We start from the raw sequence: 22,194 nt of genomic DNA, 5'->3' as shown, positions 1-22,194 counted from the left end.
TGACATAATGTAAAAATAAAATTATATTATTAATTTCAATATTAATTTTGTGATTTAATATACAACATACAACATTGGTATATACCAAATAATAAATGTAAAACACACTGGCATATTGATTAAAATATTATATAAAATAGACCATTTAAAAGGATATTTCTCTTGCATTTTGACAGATTATTACTGAACAAATATGTAATGTATTATGTGTTATTTACCTTTCTTCCATAGGAATCAAAACTGAATTTTAAGCTACCTTTTATAAGCAAAAACTCTGCTTACTCTATATTACCTTTTTGCCATTGTGGGTATAGGGATGGGTGACAATTTAAAGGAAAAACCGAGATAAAATATCTTAGTAAGGCGGGCCACAACATGCAGCCAGAGCACGTTCAGTGCACATTAGCATCGATTCTCCAAAACTCTTTAAATCTGCCGAAGGGATAAAACACCATTCCTTCGAAGGATATTCTCTTATGCTGGGTTTGGATGATGGTGGTGGAGAACACACTGGTCCAAACTCTCCCATAGCTGCCTAACTGGTGTTTGTACATGCCAAAGCATATGATTCACATCATTTTTTTTTATTCATCAGAATCCCCTGTGCCCTGTGTAAGCGGTCATCCTGGAATAAGCCACTCCTATCCGGATAGAAATGTTTCATAGGATAAAGGCAAGCAGAATTTCCAGAGCTCTACACACTACGGCTAAATAATCTAGGTTTTTTTCTTTAATTTATCATCCCTATTCAAATATATTTGATTTACTTTAGATAGTAAGATTAACTGCACAGTATAACTTAACTAAAAGGTTGTAACTCATGGAAAAATCTGATCACTTCTGCTTTAAGCATTCAAGCAGAGACAACACATAGAAAATATGTGAAAAACAAACTGACTAGTTAATGAGCAAGCAGTAAGTTCAGTGGTTTGAATAGTCTCTCCTAACATTGTAAATGCAGAATATTGTAACATAAAAGACTACAGCTGATAATTTAACCACTCACTGTGAGATTACCGCAAAGTCCTTGGGAAAAAGTAGTGATTGTGGTCAGTTGGGAGCACGTGAGCCTGCTGTGAGTCCCATGTGGATGCAGGTGAGGTGGAGTAGCCCAGTAATCCTGGACAGAAGCCCTGCTATGGTGATGCACAGCACGGTATTTTAAGCTCCAGCTCTGCTGTTGCTTTCACCATTTTTTGTAGCACGCCATTGAAATAGCTTGTTGTGGTACACTACAAGTCAACGTAAACATGTGACAACAAAATTATAATTACACAACTGCAATACAAGGCATACACATCATTATATGATAAAATGAAACAATGTTTTATTGCACATGAAAATATAAAGAATTAGGAAAAGTGTAAATTTATTGTTATTTTTAACAAACAAATAAGATGTAGCTATTTAAAAGACAGTTTTTTTTCTGGATGCTAAACAAAGATAAGGAATGTATTCCTTAACATACATTATTTTAAAATATTTAACAGTCACTGCACAATGACCTAAACTGGCCTCTGGACCATCTCAGCATCCCAATAAGGTCCCTTATGTTTGCCCTCCTTGTTAAATAATGAATTAACTGTGATTAACCACATTTTCAATTTTACTAGCTACACCCAGGCCTGATTACTGCCAGGCCTGCTGAATCAAAAAATCAGCCTGTAAAGCCTTTTTTTTAAGCCTTTGGCTTCCAGCAAACCACAGCGAGAGTCATTATCCACAAATGGAGATAACGTGGAACAGCGGTGAACCTTCCCAGGAGTGGCCAGCCTACCAAAATAATGAAGAGCGCATTGACAACTCATATAAACATAACATATAAAGAACTGCAGGCCTCGCTTGACTCAGTTAAGGTCCGAGTTCATGATTCAACAGTAAGAAAAAGACTGGGCAAAGATGGAGAGCAACAAGATGAAAACCACTGCTGTCCAAAAAGAACACAAAGGTCGTCTCACATTTGTCAAAAACCATCTTGACTTTTGGGAAAATATTCAGTGGACTGATGAGACAAAAGTTTAAATTTCTGGAAGATTTGAGTCCTATTACATCTGGTATAAAACTAACACAGCATTTCATAAAAGAACATCACACCCACAGTCAAAGATGGTGGTGGTAGTGTGATGGTCTGGGGCTGCTTCAGGACCTGGACGAGATGTTGTAACTGATGGAACCGTGAATTCTGTTCTCTACCAGAAAATCCTGAAAGAAAACATTGGGCCATCAGTTTGTTCCCTGAAGCTGAAAAGCACTTGAGTTATGCAGCAGGACAATCACAAACACACCAGCAAGTGCACCTCTGAATGGCTCAAAAAGAAGCAAAACAAAACGAAGGTTCTGGAGCGGTCCAGTCTGGACTTAAATCCAAGTGAGATTCTTTGGCATGCCCTTAAACAGGCAAAAAACAAAAGCTTCACCTTATATTATAAATGTTTTTCTAATATGGCCTTGTTACATTAAATATAGTTTGTGTCTGTTTTATGCATTGTGAAAATAATAAAGTACATATTTGACTTTTACTGTAAAATAATTCTGCATTAAATATACTGTAGAACATTTTATTTCTGATGATGCTATAACCAGTAATTGTTTGGACCTGAAGTCGTGCCAGATGAATCATCATTGCTCTGTTTTTTTGTTTGTTTATTCCTACAGGGGTCTCATCCAGTGATCGTAATTAGTTTTTTATAGCAGCTCAGAAATATGCAGCGATGGCCTCATGTGTGTTTGTGTGCGTATATACATGCTGAGGCTGTTTCTATTTACTATCTGATGACATACTGTCCTAGCCACGCCGTGTTTTGTACAACTAAAAGGAGGAATTAATAGGGATCCCTGGCTGCATGAATGGCATCACACTCTTTATTTAGTGCTGCAAACAGCACGGGCCATCTGGATGTGTTGGTCTGAGCAAATAGCTGATGGAAATGTGGAGCAAAGCCTTTTGAATATTGCATAATTTCTAGATCTGACATCATCATTTCCTGGTTTTGTCCTGTTTCCCTGAGCGCTGAGGAGATTGTAAAAATCAGATGGAGGCTGTGGCCATAAACATATGGACAAGCAGAGGATTGTTGTATAGTTTATTGTTCAAGTTTCAAACTGTAGTGATAACCATTTAGAGTTTCCTTTGTCGACTGTTATCTGCCCGTTTGTTGTGTGAAAATGTCTGCTGCAGTTCCAGATAAAAAAGACTACTGATCATTAAAAAAAGATTGACTGAACTCCACAATAAGAAAGAGAATTTTAAACTACCTAAAACAGTTTCAGCATTGATAAATTAACTCAGAGAGATGACAAAACAAATTCACACCTTGTTATTTTGGAAATTCTGGGTGTAAAAGCCAGCATGTAATTTCTTTCAGTTTAAAATTGAGCAGTTAAAATGAAAAGAGAAGTTGAGTATCCAGCTCAAGCAGAAGTACTGTGTGTTATTTAAATATAAGTTAACCAAATTCTGCTCAACAGCAGCTTATTTACAAGCATTCTGGGTGAAAGCACTCACGATAACCACAACAAAGAAAAGGGAAGCTAGCGACAGCAATGCAGAACAATTCAACTGGATAGAGGAAGACAGATTTACTTAAGTTGTTTAAATTTAAAGATATACAGATGAAATGAGGTTTAATGTTTCCAAGAAGAGCCCAGTTCTTGCTTTCATAAAAGAGCGTAAGAGCAAAGAATATGAATGCATATAAAAACATTAAAATAATAGCTTCTGTTTAAAAAAAAAAAAAAATGAAAGCAGAACTCATTTCAAGAAACAATAAGTGTATAAAAAAGTACTGTGGGTCATTTTTTCCCCCCTGCAGAATTCCCTCACACGCACACAATAGACACGATCTCGACTGAAATTGATTGAGGCGGTAACCTGTTTGTGAACCCTGAACATCAGGAGCACTGATCTTTAACAGCCCACAGAGACAAGTCAAACAGTGGGCGACTTGGATTCACCACATCCTTTTGTTGTCAGGTTCAGAGAAAGTCAAGGCCAACTCAATAAGTCTTTATCTCGGCTTTGGTGTGTGTGTGTGTGTGTGTGTGTGTGTCATGCATGCATAAAAGAGAACGAGTAGAAATAATGACTACGTGCACATTCCTGTGTATATGCCCGCTGGTAATAATGTGTATGAGTGTACATGTGTCTATTGTAGGCGTACAGTTCATGTGCCGCTTGCAGCGTCTGGAAACTCCATTTGAGTGGCGATCAGGATGCCAGTGCCTCAAACAGGGAGGCCGCCTGTCTCGCCCTCTCCACTCAGCTCTGCCGCTCACTGACTGACCCTTAATCAGAGGAAGGTTGTCCGATGCGAGCACAGACGGATAAATCACTCCTCACCCTGGGCTGCTATCTGGGTCGTGTGTAGCCAGGGTGTCCCGTCAGCAGACTGGCCCTCAGCCCGGGCCCTCCAAAGCTAATAGCCATGTGGTATTGAGCCCTTTGGTGAGGAGGACCCTGCCTGCCACTGTCCTCTGGGGAATAATAGTCCACATTCTGTGCATATCAGTGTTTATATTTCTGCTGAAAGGCTTGGATGTTGATATGCTGTAGCCTCACAATCTGCGGACATTGAAAAGACACTGAGCATTTTCTTATCCTCCATTGTATATTGTCTTTATTTCCAGATATAATACTTTTTTATTTTAGTTTACACAGCCTCTCTCTTTGTAATACTGGAAAGAAATATTGTTTACATTTACACTGTGCTGTTCAGTCAAAAGATAAAGACAATCAGGGCTATTTATGTACTGAACCAGTTTATTTCAATTTCCCCACTGAAAGTTTTTTTTTTTTAATGTACACTCATTGGCCACTTCATTAGGTACAACTATTCAACGGCTCATCAGTGCAACTATCTGACCAACCAATCACATGGCAGCAACACAATGGATTTAGACACGTAGATACGGTCAAGATAACTTGTTGCCGTTCAAACAGAGCATCAGAATAGAGAAGAAAGTTGATTTAAGTGACTTTGAGCATGAAATGGTTGTTGGTGCCAGACATGCTGGGCTGAGTATTTCAGAAACTGTTGATCTACTGGATCTTCCTTCACAAACATCTCCAAGGTTCACAGAGAAGGGTCCAAAAAAAAAAAGAGAAAATATCCAGTGCCTTCTTGATGTCAGAGTTCAGAGGAGAATGGCCAGACCCTTTTCAAACCGAAGGCAAAAGTAACTCAAATAACTTCTTGTTACATAAGGTAAGCAGAAGAGCATCTCTGAACGTACAACATGTCAAAATATTTTCGTGGCATACTTTGAGCTCTTTAGTACCAACTGAGCATTGTTTAAACACAACAGCCTACCTGAGTATCACCATGTCTATCCGATTATGACCACAGTGTACCCATCTTCTGATGGGAGGAATGTTTCTAGCACCTTGTTGAATCTATGCCACGAAGAATGAAGGTAGCTCTGAAGTCAGAAGGGGGTCAAACTCAGTACTAAAAAGTGTACCTAATACAGTGGCCAGTGAGATATAAGGTTAATGCTAATACTTAGAGCTAATATCCTAATTTACTAGTTAACAAGGTAGGCTACTGCATAAATATATAATTAATGAACTACTTTAATGATTACTAAATAGTGCTGCACAGATAAACAACAAACATCAGTAAAAGTGCATGTCAGCCTCGCTGACTGTTATTGCCCTGTTGAATAATAAGATGCAATTTACATGATAGGTGAAGATGCTTTGCATTAAATAAGTTTTCTTTATAGGCAGGCAAATCGACCAAAAAGCCAAGAGAATGCTAGTAAGTCATTATGACTATGCTAGTATATCATGGTACTCTGGACTATCAAAGAAGCTTCAAAATAGATTACAGGTATCCCAGAATAAATTAATTAGATATATTCTGAATGCACCATCTCGAAGGCATATAGGACCTACTGAATTTTGTCAGGCGGGTATGCCACCAGTTGAAATGAGGGTGACGCAGTTGAAGCTTAATTTTGTTTTTAAAATTTTGAATGGCACCGCACGAGCTATTCTGGCAAATGGTTTTAACTTTATTGATAAGCTGCATTCTATTAATACAAGATCTAGTACATCACCCTTGCACATACCTAGGGTTAAGTCTTATGGGAAATCTAGTTTTCTCTATACTAGCATTCTGGCATGGAATAGTTTCCCTCAGAGTTACATTTTTTAGGTGATATAATGTGTTTTAAGAAGGTTTTAAAAATATACTTTTTGAAAAAGATGATGAGTCAAGAGCATATGTTTATTTATTTTTAGTTTTGTATACTTGTTTGTATGTATTTATGTATGAATGTATCTTTATTCTGTTGTTGTCAGTGATATGTGTAGTTATTTTTAGCTATATGTATGTTGTATGTATCTTTTAGAGTTGTTTGTCGGATGTTGTCTTGGACCACAATGGAAGTAAGTGTTAACATATTATTGTGTAATCCTGGTTTCTTATGCTGAGTTTTATGTGTGCGTGCTCTGGCAGTGATTAACCGGAAAAAAAAAACTAAATTAAACTAAAGTGACCATGAACTGAAAGAAGTTAAAGTTCAGTTATTTTTAATAAGAAAGATTTCTGCTTTCTTGTCCCCATAAAAAAAAACAAAAAAACATTTATAACAGGTGCATCACCTATGATGGACTGTAAAACAGTGTATAACTGCTCATTTTCAGTTAATAGATCAACGATACAGCATTTTTTTTTTTTTTAGTGCTTATGATCCATTGCTTTTGATTCATGCTTAGTTACCGTCAAACAGCTTTCCATATGTTCTAACAATTAAAGGCGATGCTGTTGAAAGAAAAGCTAAAGATTAGAACTATGACATTAATGTGAACGCCCTCCAAGCCTTTTACTGTAATTACCAAGAATGTTGGTGAGTTTGAGCGCAGCCTAATTGAATAATGGTGATATCAGTGAATGAGGGGGAGTGCGGAGTGATTTACCGCGCTGAGGAGTGTGCTTATCTCTCCCTCTGTCCTATGCAGGAAACACTGGGATGTCACCAGGCAGATTAAAAGCTTGGCACAGCTGATAGGGAGCGCTCAAAATGGACGGGGTGGGGACCTCTGACTGCTGTGTGAGGGGTTTTGGAGGGGTCGGGACGGGCGGTGGTGTGACCTTATGAGTCCTGTTTGGCACGGATTCATTCAAAATCTGGGAATTCCACTGGAAGTTAGGAGGGAAAAATAGATATAACATCATGTAGCTTGAATGGAATTTTGAACAATAAGCATATTTTTGTCTAAACGTGTGCCAAGCCACATTTTTTAGTTAAACTAAATGGCACCAAAAGGGAAAAATGGAATTTATCAACTTTATCACACATGTTTAAAATTTCTGTAGGAATAGAGCGCGGCTGTGGGTGAAGGAAAAGTTTAAAGGGGTCATATTTGCCGGATCAGATGCATGGTTTCAAATTGGAGTGCAGCTGCATCACTTTTAATTGGATTTCTGACAGCTGCAGTGCTCTCAGGAGTTCCACCACTTATAAAGGCTAAACAGAGAGCTGCGCATTTTATTTTAACTCAAAACACAAAGCTCAAACATGGCTCAACATCAGAGAAAACTATTATTATTTTCTGTGTAGCAGGAGCTGATGGAGGCTGGCAGAGACTCTTGAATTGAGGCAATATATGCAGACTGAAGAGAGGTGTTTGATGGAAACACAGAGAGACAGATCTGGAGGAGCAGCTGCATGCTGGACGCTGGGCCAAATATAGAAAGGGGACAAGGGCCAAAACATATCACACATTTTTTCCCATTAACAGCATAGGTTTGAATCTAACTTGGCGCCAATTAGTTGCAGTATAGGCGCAAGGGCTTTAAATATAGAGCATGGCAAAGGGTGGCAATACACCCGGAACGCAGAGACAGATGTCTTCGTCATGGCAGCCTGTGAGTTCACGTGAAGGAAAAACAACAGTATTCATGTCACCAGCTGGTTTGTTTGTTATAACTCTGTGACGTGGAAGGTTATGTGACAAATGGAGTTTCAGAGAGCTGTTGCTATTACCTGCCATGCTCCATTAAGTGCAGCTCTTCAGCTCGAGCCTATTTTCAGTCTGATTCGTGTATGTTCAGCAGGATCCACGCTGCTCTATCAGTGTGACCAGCCGTTTTTTTGTTATTTTTTTTACCCTCTCTCCATTTCAACATTTGCTTGTCTCTTATCTCTGCAGTGGAGGGCTGGAATGAGGGGCATGCAGGCTTCGGGCCTACCTGTTTACGCTGAGGGCTTCCTCCATTGTTCACCCCCTGCTTCCTTTGAAGGATTTTTCACATTTTTGTGCTCTTTGTTGTTTTGGGAACAGGTCATGGGCTCGGATCATGGGAGCCTCCTGTGGCATTCCTGAATCCCTGTCTGGTCGGGCTCAGAAGGAATTCTTTCCTACAGCACATATAGTGTGTTTTGTACACACCTGAGATATTTTTACAGCAGTAAATTAAACAGTGTGACAGTGTGTCATCACTTTATCCTTTTATACTGAGCTGAAACCCGATAACTTTTGTGTATTCCTTTGATTCCTTCACTTCAGCCCCAGGTTTACTGTGGAATTAAGTCATCCTTGCACACTAATCCCTTTCACTACAGAAATAGATTCAGTTCAGTCCAGTTTTGGTTACTGTTATGCAACTCGAGATAGTTCATGGTTAAGGATATTCATGACTGGCTAATACCTCCAGTAATACCTTTTAACCTGATCTACAGCTGGAGTCCATTACCCTTCTAAACCTAATTGTATTTCTAGAACAAGCACTATTTTTGTTTGGTAAGGACTAAAAGTCCTAAAAGTCTGCAAGTGTTTGTCATTTTATGATGTGATTTTTCTACTATATGTTATGCAGGGTATTTGTTCTGTTCACAGAGGCTTGAACTCAAAACCAACCTCTGATATAAGTTATAAAGCAGTCATCTGATTTCTCAAGGGAAAACGTGCATGTTTACCCCTTTCATTGAAAACAAGTGCTTGTCTCTGCGGGTCCTGAGAATGGAGAGTCCTTTAATCCTAATTACCTAAAGAGGTCTTCAATGAGATTACAACCCTGCACGAATATTACAAGTGGACATCAGTGGACCATCTGTTGCCACTGGTGAAGAAAACCTAATATTGTAGTTTGTGTAACCTCATATTTCAATCTCAAATAAGACTACAAATACTCTGAAAGGTGAAATATTTCCATTTGTGGTGAGAACAAATTTTTCCAGCTTTTCTTCTGCCACTGACAACAAATTCCCAGATAAAAATGCACGTCCGTGATGTGTAATTACATTTTAAGATAAAACACTTAATAAATGAACCTGAGATCCTCAGACCAACTCTTTAACCTGTTGCGAGCGCGCCGCATGCGTCTGTGTGACACACCTTTCTGGAAAGGATTTTCAAGCACTGCACCTGCGGCGCAGATTAACTCTGAGCAAAGATTAAGCAAATTAACTACGATGGTGTCTCCCGAAATACACTGTTACTGTGCAGTCAGTTGAACAGCAGCCACAATGTAGAGCACGGAATAGCATTTCATGGACTTTTGTGATGCCAACTAAGGTGAGTTTCCACTGAAATCATACAATTGTGCATCTGTTTGCTTGCTGAGTTTTGTTTAACTTATTTACTACATTCAGGTATTCTGTATTCATACCTGTAGTATTTGAAAAGCCATATAGGCATAAAATCTTATATTACTACATATGCATTGTCCTGAAAAACATAAAAAAAAAAAAAACCCTCAATATTCTGCTGCTACAACTACTACTAACTATACTACCAATAATAAATAAGAGTATTTTAAATATTTTAAACACCACTGTAAATTTAAAAAATATGAATTTGAACATAACATGTAAATGGGACATTGATTAAGATAACACTGGTTAGAGGGAATTATTTTTGAAATATTTCTGTGTTAATTGTGCTCTGCTAAGTCAGTAAATCAGAAGCAGAAGCCACAAAATTGGCTGGTTTCCCAAAAGTTAGATCGTGTCACCGGCTGGCAGCACTTGAACAAAGTAAACAACATATGCTTGCAAGACGTCATTCAGCTGTTTGCCTTGAACAAGGTGTTAGGTCGTTTGTTTATTTGCAAAAGTCTCAAAAGACACCGTCCTCTTCATTACAGGATGTATATGAGCAGTTAAATAATCAGTAAATTCATGAAGCAAGTTCATAAAATCCTAAATGCATTATACATGTATTTAGGATCCAGATTTTTTTTAAAAACATGTTGAGTAAAACAATTATTTCCTATTAAAATTTTAAAAAGTGTTCATAAAGCATGAGGATACCTTTCTAAACAGACAAAAAGTCTTTGACTGTTAACTGACTATAGTTCCCATAATTAGAGCAACATCTATCGAGTCTATCATGATGAAATTAACAAACTTAAGTGTTAATTTAATGTACATCTAATATATAACTGGAACTGGTTAGATAAAAAACAGTCAAAACGACCCCCATTGAGCAAGCATTTGGCAACAGTGGGAAGGAAAAAACCCCTCTTAACAGGAAGAAACCTCCAGCAGAACCAGACTCAGGGAGGGGGCAGCCATCTGCCATGACCAGCTGGGGCTAAGGGGAGAAAGACAGGACAAAAGACATGCTAAGGAAGAGAGCCAGAGATTAATAACAACTAATGATTAAATGCACAGTCGGGTATAAACAGAGTGAAAAGAGGTGAATGAAACAGAAATACTCAGATCAGCAGGAAACTCCATTTTCAACCCTCCAGTTGGGTCTCACTGGAGGAGCAGCACATATGTATGCTTATTTAGGACCTCTTGGAGTCATGGACACTCTTTGGTGCCATTTTTTTTTTTTTAACCCTAACTGCAATCTTTCCTTAAGGCCCCAGTCACACAGGTCTAGAGACTGGTCAGAGACCATTTGACAACCTCCGATCAGAAGCAAAAGTGTGTATTTACTGACCAATTGTGAGTGGTTGCTGGAGTTTGCTGGCAGTCAGTGTGAAATTGAGTGATAAAGCCCTGTTCAGACAGGCCTAGACACCAGTCAGTGACCCTCCGGTAATAACCAGGAAAAGCCAGTTGGCAAGGGACTGCTGGCTGTAGTGTAACTGAGTTATACAGTGCTTGCTTTGGTCGCTAGCAGATGCTGTGATTGCCTGCATGGAAGACACCGACTTGTTTGCAAACACTCACCGTTTACTCTCCGAGTGGTAGTGAAACTGAAAAGAGTGCAACGCAAACCAAAAACAGAAACTGTTCAACTCAGAATAAACACTGCTCTCTTTGAAACATGTTCGTTTCAGCGAGAAGGCACAACTTTTACCTTGAAGTCAAACATTCTCCATTTCCAGGTTGTGGCACACAAACTATGGGCAACTGGGCAACCACCCCCCGAATACACATTTTTTTCTAGCCAGGGGGTCACTGACCGGTCTTGAGACCTGCATGATTGAGGTCTAACCCGAGCTTTGGTTCTCAGCAGTATTTGACACCGAAACAAATAAAAGCAGTCGGGTATACTGTTAAACAGGAAGCAGGGAGGTCTTACGACAGAGGTCGTACACAGACAGTCTCAGGTCAACCAGATCTGATCCAATAAGTGTGACTAAAATCCCAGAAAACAGCATGTGTTTCACTTCAGAGATGATCAACACTTTCCAGATACAGTTCATTCACAGACTATTAAAAAAGGATTACGTATGTATTAATATTGAGGGGAAAAGATGTGGCAGAAACTACTTTAAAGATCAAAGAGTCCAGTGGATGGGTAGCAGATGGATTGAAATTCAGCATATATGGACTTATTACTAAAACCTTTAGTGGGGAGAGCCAAGGGAAGAATTCCAACCACACACTGGTGTTTTATTTCTAGTAGTTTTGGGTTGCTTCTGACCAAGTTTATTACACCCAGAACCCAAGAGCAACAACCAAAAGTCAACTTCCTTGTTCTTGCTCAAGTTCTGATCCTCTCTTTCTCTCCTCTTGCAGCCAATCAGCAATGATGAATGAGGTAGAGCTCCGGAAGACCCTCCCTGATCAGTCATCAGGAAGTGGGCAAACTTTTGGCACCTCCCGCCACCCAAGCGTCATCGACCCTATCCTATCAAAGCGGGTCTGTTTCTACAAGAGCGGAGATCCTCAGTTCAGTGGTCTGCGTCTGGTCATCAACAACCGCACCTTTAAGACTTTTGATGCACTCTTGGACAGTCTCTCTAAAAAAGTGCCCCTGCCATTTGGCGTGAGGAATATCACTACTCCTAGGGGGATTCATGCAATCAACTCTTTGGATGAACTTAAGGATGGGAAATCCTATATTTGCTCTGACAGCCGTAAGGTCAAGCCAATCAATCTGGCCTTGGCCAGGAAGAAGCTACCACCCTGGTACCACGCCAGACCGGTTAGTTCTCGCCGTCGGACTATTCAGCAGGGTAGGTTTCTCCAAGGCCAAAGCATCCACAAACAGGAGTCAGTGCTTATCCGCACACCCAAGAGCCTACTGGTTTTTCGCAATGGGGACCCCACTGTAAAACACACCGTGGTGCTTCAAAAGAAGACTACTCCCACTTACGAGGCAATCCTGGAATATATCTCAGAGCTCATGCGGTTCCATGTGGTGAAATTACACACTCCTGATGGCAGACGTGTGAGTGTTCTCCTCTGTTAGTGCAACCCAACACATCCAACACAGTTTCCTCTAAGAAAGAAAAAGGATTTAAGAATTAATATATATTCCCAAAACATTTCCTCTAAATGGAAAAAATCAGCACCATTACCGATAAGATTCCACTTCCCATACGGGACAGACTTAACCTTCAAATAAAATTCGTGTCACACAAGGAGAGAACGTGTTAAGCTTCTTTGGCCACTCAACCTAATACCCAGCCCCTCTGAGATACTGCACTGCAAAGGCTTTAGGTCAATGCATGAAGCCATTTTTATAAATAATACATTTATTTTATACTTATTATACACACACATGCATGCAATTTGGCAGTATTAACAGGTTATTAGAATCAAGCTTGCTAAAATTATTTGCAATTTTGAAGCGACTAACTTCTTTATCTGCTGTCTGCTGCAGGTTGATGGTGTTCCAGGCTTGATATTGTGCTCTGGGACTGTGGTAGCTGTAGGCAGGGAGCCATTCAGGCCAGCAGACTACAATTCACAGAAATCTCCATCCCCAACATGGCTGCGTACCAAACAAATGAGCTTCAAAAGGCAAAAGGCTTCAAACCGTAAGTTTATATGTAAATCAAGATTTTTAGATTGTATACAAGCAACCAAATTATCGTATTTAGTTGTAGAGAATATTTTACAGGCACATTTTGAAGAGCAGCGTCAGTTCAGTAAACTTCTACTCACATGACACAGTCGGTGTGCCTGGCATAATCTACCTCATGGGATAAAGCTTGGAAAAGTGCTGAGGCAATGCTATGTACATAATACTGTAGATGACCTACATACACAGTCACCGGGTTGGCTGCCTATTCTTCTTGAGGAGCAGCACTCATACCATCTTTCTAACTTTCCTTTTGCTCTTTCTCTTCTCCCTTCATGCTTCTCGGACGTCCTCTTCAATCCTTGGATATTTCTACTTCTTTTTTTTTTCTGGCTGAAAAGGTAAAAAGAAGTCAAGAAATTTCTCATCATCATCTGAGAGCTACATCGTTCGTCAGATTCATAACACCATCGCTGAGAGCTCCTGTGACATACACAGTAACCCCACAAACTCTGTCGAGTTGGAGTCCAAACGCATCCTGGAGTCAGTGGCGGAGACAGATGGTGATGGAGCTGAAGGGCAGGACTACATGCTGCCCAGTGATGACAATATTGAGAAGTCCTTTCAGGTTAACCAGGATGGCAGCATGACAGTGGAGATGAAGGTGAGGCTGACAATTAAGGAAGAGGAATCCATCCACTGGACCACCACCGTGACACGATCAAGTGTAAACAGTCAGCTTAATGGGACCTCTTTACCAGAGTCTAAGGGAGAGCAGGACATCTGCTCACCTGAATCAAACTCACTGGATCTACAGAGTCCTGCTGCCATTGTCGACACCATCAACAAGGACAAAACTAAAGACAACAATGACGATGATCCACCATCTCTTGGCAATGGAGCTTTAAGTGAGAGTAGTAATGAAGAGGAAAATATCAAAAAACAGTCAGATGTGGTGTCCTCTGGGAGAGCTCCTACTCCAGGATACAAGCAAATTGGCAAAAAGCAAGCCTCTGTGGAGAGTATCAAAGCAGTTACAGAAGAAGGGATTCAGCAAGAAATTGTTGGTTCTTATTCCTACAGAGAACCGACAGGTAATGGAACAATGACAGAGCAGTATTGCATGGTCAAGCAGAGCAGCACTAGACCAGTGCCCAAACCGAGAAGACTCAGCTCTCTTGATGTCAACAGTAAAAATGTTTCTGGATTCAAATCAACAGAAATGAGTGAAATCTTGCAGATTGAATCCAGTGGAGAGGAGGTCACTGAGACGATCATACACATATATGAACAGCAGACATGCCAGGACAATTTCTTTGCAAATGTTTGCACACACCCTGCTACAACCGTTGGAAGGCCAGCTACTTCAGAAACAGGACAGCTCTCACAGAATAATGAATTAGAATGCTATAGGCCATCAACTGCCTCTGAGTCCATTAGTATCTGGAAGACTGAAAGCATGTCAATGAAGTCACAGAAAAATGGTGCAGTGCAAGGAAAAAACAGACAACAGCAGCTCCAAAAACCCAGAAAAGACCTGCATCAAAGAGAGACAGGTATGGATAAGAGGACATCCTCAAAACCCAGGGCAGTCAACAAACATGTTCAGAGGCTTGCAACGCCGCGGAAAAGACAAAAACAGAATACTGCAGAAGCAACCAGGACCCATAAGAAAGCAAAAACTTTCTCCAGCGCTGGATTCATTAGGAGGATTTATGGAAATAAAATGAAATCGTCAAAAAGGGTGAAAATCCTTAAAAAGAGACCAACACAAAATGGGGAAAGAAGGGTTGCAACAAAGAAGTCAGAAGTGTCAGACGACACAACAAGAAGTACGGTCAAAGATTCAAATGTGCAATCAGTGTTAAAAAAATCCACAGAGAGAGTTTCTTTCGATACAAGCAGGATGAGTGTCTCTCCCAATGAGGTACACCAAGCACGGAGAATACTGACACGGCAGACATCCATGCATGTGGAGAAAAGGAGTGAAAACGAGTCCTATGATATTACTGGAAGCGTGTTGCCTGCTTTTAACTCCTCCAGCACTGTTACAAATGAATATGTAGAAAGTTGGCTCCAGAAAGCCCACCTGAATCCCCCATCTCACTCGCATGATGAACATCAAAAACTGGAAGCGAGTACAGTGGCACAGACAGAAAATGGCAGGTGTGAAGAGCCTGAAAATAAGCACAGTTTGATCGCTGTGGAGGAAGACGTAAAATGTTCAGAAATAAAAACATGTCAAACTTCAGATCCACCGCCACCACCAGAGGGTTTGCTGGCAACATCTGTCAAGCTGAGAGTCCAGTCTTTTGAAAATAAATCAAGTCCATCACTAGAAAATACTAGAGCCAGGCACCAAATTGTTCATCATCATCATACAACCACAAAAAACACAGAAAACTGGAAGAACGAATCTCAAAAAGAAGAAATAAACCCTCCTGTGCCACCGAGTGATAAGACCTCAACAGAAACGCAACTGGACAGTGAAGCGAAAAATAAATCAAGTTCAATCAGAATCTCATTCCAAAAAGCAACGCCACTCAATACATTTTCAATGGAGCTACCACCACCACCTCCTCCTGCTGAAAATACAGAACTGTCAGACACTGAATATTGCATGAATGACGCATCATCAGCGGTCAGCAGCCCATTATACAGACTCTCATCAGTGAGCAGTGAAGGGACAGATAATAATCCATTATCCATTAGTCCTACATCTGGCAAGGCTGTATCATTTAGAGTCAATGCAACAGCACCACCATCAAGAACACCCTCCATTAAAAGGGCCCCTTTGGTTAGTAATCGGTCTCTTGAAAGAAAAATGTCCCTTAGAAAAGCTTGTGTTGATAAATATGCTTTAAGCAGTGAGGCTGCTCCAGAGGAGACCACGCTGTCTACTCACACTGTGGGCAGTGATGCCGTCTGTTCAACAGAGAGACAGCAATCAATCGAAGCCCAAACAGAAGAGGCACACCAGTCAGGTCAGATGAGCTGCCCGTCTTGTGGTACTTCTGCATCCCCTACTAGTTTAACATCCGAGGAGGGACTGTCATTGCCCAGTATTTCATCAAATGATGCTTCAGTGCCTAGCAATATACCATTTAAAGAGAGAGGAATGACTAAAGCAACTCAAAAGGAGGCATCAACACCTAAAGTCCTGGTGAAAAAAGCAAAAGTGAAAACCAGCCCATTTCCAGAGAGGAAGCTCCAAAACCAGAAATCTCAAGATGGCTCTGTACAGCTATCAACAGAGCAACGTCGCCCTGAGGATAAAACTCTGTCTCCAAAAACTGGAATACAAAAACATGCAGCTTCAAATGGTAGCCCCTCTGCTGAGAAAAAGCAGATTAATGAACCAAAACAGCAAAAGAGGCACTCTCCATATTCTCAGTCTCTGGACATGGTGTCACCACCTGTCAAACACAAGTCAAGTAGAAAGTTGCTTTCCAGAGACCTCTCCTCAGACAACCCATCAGAGCCAGCAACTAAGAGACACAAGAAAACATCGGTCCAAAGAAAAAGTCACCAAACGCCAGAGTCGGTAAAATCAAAATCTGAACGGGACAAACCGCTGACCTCTGACACTTTCTTGTCACTGGAAACTGATCAGAGTATTGAAAAGAAGAAGGCAGAAGGTGAAGCAGCAGATCAAGAGACCTCTATGACAGACATGCAAATAATAAAACCATCAACCACTGCAAACCAGCCAAGCATGAAACCAGTCCTTGAAAAGATTTGCTACTCAATCAAGTCAATAAGACAGATGACTCAAAACAAACGCCCATCCTGTCTGGAAAAGTCCAACAGCTTGCCTGACTTCTCCTCCCATGTAGCTTCTACATTTGGTTCCTCATCTAGAACTCTTCTCGCTTTCCTGTCTGTCATGACCCTCAAGGAAGGCATTACCAACTTAAATAGGGACGAGCTGAACGCAAACAATGTCAGCTGTGCGGAGGCCTTAAAGATGATCGATTCACTCAGAGAAATTGCCAGCATCGAGGATTCCCACAGATTGCATAGGAGTTTGTCAAATTTGCAAAAATCAGCCTCGAAACAGCTCCTGCAGAGCTGGAAGGGCTTTCAGGAACTCAGCGACAGATGCAAAAGCCGCAGCTCGACGCTGAGTGCTTCAGAGCCAGAACTCATAACTGAAGTGAATCCCGAAGAAGAGCACATCGTTGAAGAAAATATTATTGATGAGCTCATGGATAACCTCGACGTACCAGAGAAGCTCAAGGAGGAACTGGCTTCTCTTTCTGTGACTGCAAATACTGAGTGTGACATCAAAGAGCTGTGGCCAAAAGAAAGCAGTGATGAAAGCACCAGGAATTTCTCCAAAGAGGATGCTGCTACTGTTCCAGATGCTACTCAAGATGATAAAGCAGATGTGGAGGTGAGGTCCAGCATAATCAAAGTGACTGATATTAGCCAGATGCAACAAAGTGGAGAAGACAGATCTTACCTAATAACAGAGGAAGCAAAGGACAACCCGATTGTCCAGGCCACTAAAGACAATGACCCACCAGTTGATTCCCATTCTAAACTAGCTACTGAAGAAAGGCAGCTTCATAGCAAAGCATCATTTGCACAAGAGTACAAAGTGGACTTGCATTCATGTCAGGGTGCATCAGCGGAGAACATCATCGAGGGAGAAGTCACGAGTGAGAAAAATCTTGAAAACGAGTCAGGTTCAGATGATGAAGGGCAGAAGATGTCAAGTGCCAGTAAAGAATTAGCAGAAAAAGAGAGCTGTAAGCAAAGTGTACCCAGTTCAGAAGCAGGTGAGCAGAGGAGCTCAGAGGAGAATGAGTCAGAAGCTGAATGTGAGGAGATGAGACAGGGAAGTAGTGAGACTGAAGACTTGTCCAATCCTGAAAATCACTCTGAGGAGGAAGATGGCAAGCTAGCAAGCCCCAGCTACTATGTGGAACTAAATGTAAGAGAAGCAAAAAGTATATCCAGCCTGGACAGTGAAAATCAGACAGAGGTCAAATGTACAGAGATGAGCAAAGTTGGCTTGTCTACCCCTGTATGTCTGTCCAGCTCAGAGAAGGAACAGCAGAGCCAAACATACAGCATGGGACTGAATATCAGCGCTGAAGAAAGCACTGGAAACTCAGATATGGACAAGTCATCTTCAGAGGAAGAGCAGCCAGAGGCTGAATGTAAGAAGCTGCAGGTTATTGCTGAAGAAAGTTTCTCCTGCATTGAGGAAGAGGAGGAGGACATGGAGGAGAAACAGCTTCATGATCTTCCAGATGATCGGAAGCAAAAGAAAACAGCTTCATCATTGTTGTCAGCTTTGACAGAAGAGCCAAATGAAGACAAGGTTAGCTCAGAAGATGAGGACTCTTACATTGAGGAAACATATATTTGTGACGGGACAAAAAGTGAGAGCAGGCAAAGCAATTTGATAGAAAATCAGGTTTCAGAAAAAGACAGTTTAATAGGTGATAGGTCTAATACAGACGATGACAGCGGGAATGATCACAACAGCTATGAAGAACATGTAGAGGAAGAGCAGACGAAGGCTGAAGATGAACAAATCAGCAGCTCAACTGAAGAATTAAGCTACTATGAAAAACAGCCCAGTTCAGAGGAGGAGCAAGCTCATGTGGACAGATACAAAGGAGAAAGTCGTATAGCACATCAAGAAGCTCCTGCAGTAGCAACACAGTCTCGAGCTACTAACTCTGAAACGTCTGCAGCGATGCTCCAGCATCAGTCTGAAGAAATAATGCCCCAATCAGTTGCAGAGAGGGTAATTCTTCTAGAAAAGCGAGTTGCTGATGCCGAGAAAAGAAAAAGTACAACAAAAAGTTCTGCAGTCAGATGTTACCCGCAAAGAAAGGCCCATCTTGATTCAGATGACGAGGATTCACCCTGTGAATCGCTGGCTCTCTGCACCCGATCGGCTCCCCAGTCATCGTTGTCGTTCAGCTACGACTCCAGTGGTGTTGTAACCACTGAGCCTGAAGGCAGCAGAGTCAGATCCATCAGGGAGATGTTCTTAGCAAAGAGTGCCACAGACATCCAGCAAACACGTTTCCCAAGTCCACGTACGTCAGAGCTGGAGTTGCGAGCCGAGACCTCGGTCAGTGGTGGATATCAGTCTCAGACTTCAAGTGAAATGTCCAGTGGTGAAGATGATTTGTCAAAGAAATCCATCACTAAAGGTTTTGTGAGGAGAACAATCGAAAGGCTTTATGGTAAAAAGGATTCAAATCCCGATGAGGAAGCAGGTGAAAGACCCCCATTTGAGCCAAAACAAGAAAAAAATGGGCAGTCAAGTATCTTTGCTCCCTTCCACACAGCCCGATCCAAAGCAATGTCTGAACTATCTTACTTCTATTCTGCTAACGCCCTGGACACCTTAAGTGAAGCGACAAGATGCATTGCTTTTAATGCACAGGTTGGGCCTGGAGACAGCATACCCATTGATGACGGACGATGGCTCCTTAGAGACAACACCTTCATCAGAAAGTCTGTTTCAGATCCAATTGGAATCAACAAAACATTTACAAATACTCCTGAAGGCAAAGGAGTGTGCGAGGACACAGAGGACAAGACTCCCTATTCTCTCTTCGCTACAAAGCCGGAACCGGAAGAAGACAAGACCAAATTGTTTTCCAGAAAGTGCACCTACTTTTCTTTGCCCCACGCCAGCGAGTCAGACACGTGTCAGGATGAGCTGAGCACGGCGAGCAGGAACAGCGCGAATGGCGACAGCATCGTAGAGGCAAAGGACAACTCAGAGGACACCAAGACGTGGGCAGAAAGGAACGGCATGCTGCCCACCATGACTGACTTTAAGATGATGGACAACAAAGTGCACCCAGTCATAGAGCCTCCACCTGAGGATGAGGTTGTAGTGGTGCAGCCTGGGAAAGGTCAGGGTGTTGTTAATAGAAGGCTTCCAGAGCAGGACATATTGGATGTACTGTACAATTTTTGTGGGCAGCATTGTCCTTTACTGTAAAGGGGCAGCTTCTTTTTTTTTTTTTTCCACATAATCACAGATGATAAGTGTACATTATCAGGCCACATTGAGAAATATTTTTTTGGTGCCTACTTTTTGTTGTTGCCATAGCCTTGGCATAATACACTATCATATCTCAATTCATCTGAGTGAACGCCAAGTGTGTAACAATGCGTCACAGATGCACGAGCCAGTGGATTAACCCTATTCAACCCTCACATTTGTCCATGTATAGTAAGACTTTGTGATACAACTTGTCATTTTATACTGCTTGTTCAACACAAGAAACAGTCGAACACCTCAAGTGTATATTTGCCATTTTTACACTCCAGAGCAGCTCTTTTTGTCCTATAGGTTGCCTGTCAAAACAAGCACACGGAGCATTACTGTAATCTTGTTTTCAAACTCTAAATAGTTTAAGTCCCGGCAGATGTCAGGCAACCCAGCCGATCCCAACTGAGTGAGCAGGTCAGTTAGTGGCCTGGAACAGTACTATATTTGTTGTACTAGTTGTCTACAGTGTAAATAAGACTTTTTCTGGTTTTCACTAAGTATTCATAGCTTAACACATATTTACAATAGCCTGATTTTTACCAATTAGGACAAACTGTCTTATGGTTTACAATGTGGCAGCTGTGACGTCTTTGTCTTTTTAAATTGATGTTAAGAATTAAAGTGTGTTTGCAAGTGTTGGTCTTCTGTTTTTCACTTCTAAATCAGCCCGAGTAATTTTTTGTAGATCCTGGAAACAGATGATTAAACAGATGCCATGTACTTAACAAATCATTTATTAAGATGAGCCTTTTTGCGAGTAAAAGTCCAAAGGCCAAGGTAGACGTCGTGTTAAAGACACCTCAAGAAGCTCAGCTCACTTGTTTTCTCTTGCTGATTAGCATCAGCAGATCTCTGAAGAGGAGCGGAGACCTCTGTTTTCTCACTCTCTGTTTGAGGAAGTACTCTTGTTGTTCTAAGGCTGTTTTGTTTCTCAGAAGTTGCCATGAAGCTGGCCCGTGTTGTGACAGGAGCGTCTAGGAATGCACTAAGAGGGGAGTGTTTACATCTGCAGCTACAAAGAGAAAACACAGCAGCCAGACATTTCCCACAATTTAAGACTATCTGTTCTGCTGATGTAGATTTTTACATTAAAACAAAGAATGGTATCTCTAAAGCACAGATGTACCAGAATGATCACCACTAGATGGTGTCGATCATCAGAAAAAGGTTGAACGTCATGATGGAAAATTAAAGTGGAGCTAGTATGCTCATTTCCAGAAACTGCTGACCCGATGGGATTTTCACACAACCATCTCAAGGGTTTGCAGACACTGATCCAGAAAAACTATCTGGTGAGCTCCAGTTTTCTGGCCAAAAACGCCTCATTGATGTCAGAGGAGAATGACCAGACTGCTTTGAGCTGACAGGAATGCAGCAGTAACTCAAACACTCGTTACAAGCAAAGTATGCAGAAGAGCATCTCAAAAGATGGGATAGAGCAGCAGAAGAACACAACAGGTGCCACTCCTGTGTGCTAAGAACAAGAAACTGAGTCTACAAAACATCTCATCAAAATCGGACAGCAAAAGATTGGAAAAATGTTATTTGGTCTGATGAGTTTTAATTTTTGCTGCCGCATTCAGACGGGTCAGAATTTGATGTAAACATGAAAGCATGAACCCATCCTGCCTTGTTTCAACTGTTCAAGATGGTGGTGGTGGTGTGATGGTGTCGGGGATATTTTATTGGCACACTTTGGGCTCCTTAAAACCAGTTGAGCATTGTTTAATGACCACAGCCTACATGAGTATCGTTACTGGCCATGACCATCCCTGTACAGTGTACCTATGTTCTGATAGCCGTTTCCATGTCACAAAGCTCAAATCATCCCAAACTGGTTTCTTGAATATGACAATGCATTTACTGTACTCAAATTGACCAAAACATCTGAGTAATGTTTCCAGCACGCTGTTGAATCCATGCTACACAAAATTAAGGCAGTTCTGAAGGCAAAATGGGGTCCAACCCAGAACTACCTAATAAAATGGTTCATTAGTCT

The 22,194-nt window shown here is 41.2% G+C and overlaps 1 protein-coding gene across 1 annotated transcript; it reads left to right on the top strand.

The window, feature by feature from the left end:
• The first annotated feature begins 9,418 nt into the window (after positions 1-9,418).
• Positions 9,419-21,228, top strand: LOC115799179 (oxygen-regulated protein 1-like). Its single transcript, XM_030756203.1, has 4 exons — positions 9,419-9,523; positions 11,929-12,583; positions 13,019-13,175; positions 13,561-21,228. The coding sequence occupies exons 2-4, from the start codon at positions 11,939-11,941 to the stop codon at positions 20,139-20,141; spliced, it is 7,383 nt and encodes a 2,460-aa protein (XP_030612063.1). The 5' UTR covers positions 9,419-9,523; positions 11,929-11,938; the 3' UTR covers positions 20,142-21,228.
• Positions 21,229-22,194: the final 966 nt, after the last annotated feature.

The sequence above is a fragment of the Archocentrus centrarchus genome, chromosome 20 (assembly GCF_007364275.1).
Source record: "Archocentrus centrarchus isolate MPI-CPG fArcCen1 chromosome 20, fArcCen1, whole genome shotgun sequence".
Classification (NCBI taxonomy): Eukaryota; Metazoa; Chordata; class Actinopteri; order Cichliformes; family Cichlidae; genus Archocentrus; species Archocentrus centrarchus.
This window is presented reverse-complemented; position numbering and strand designations above follow the sequence as displayed.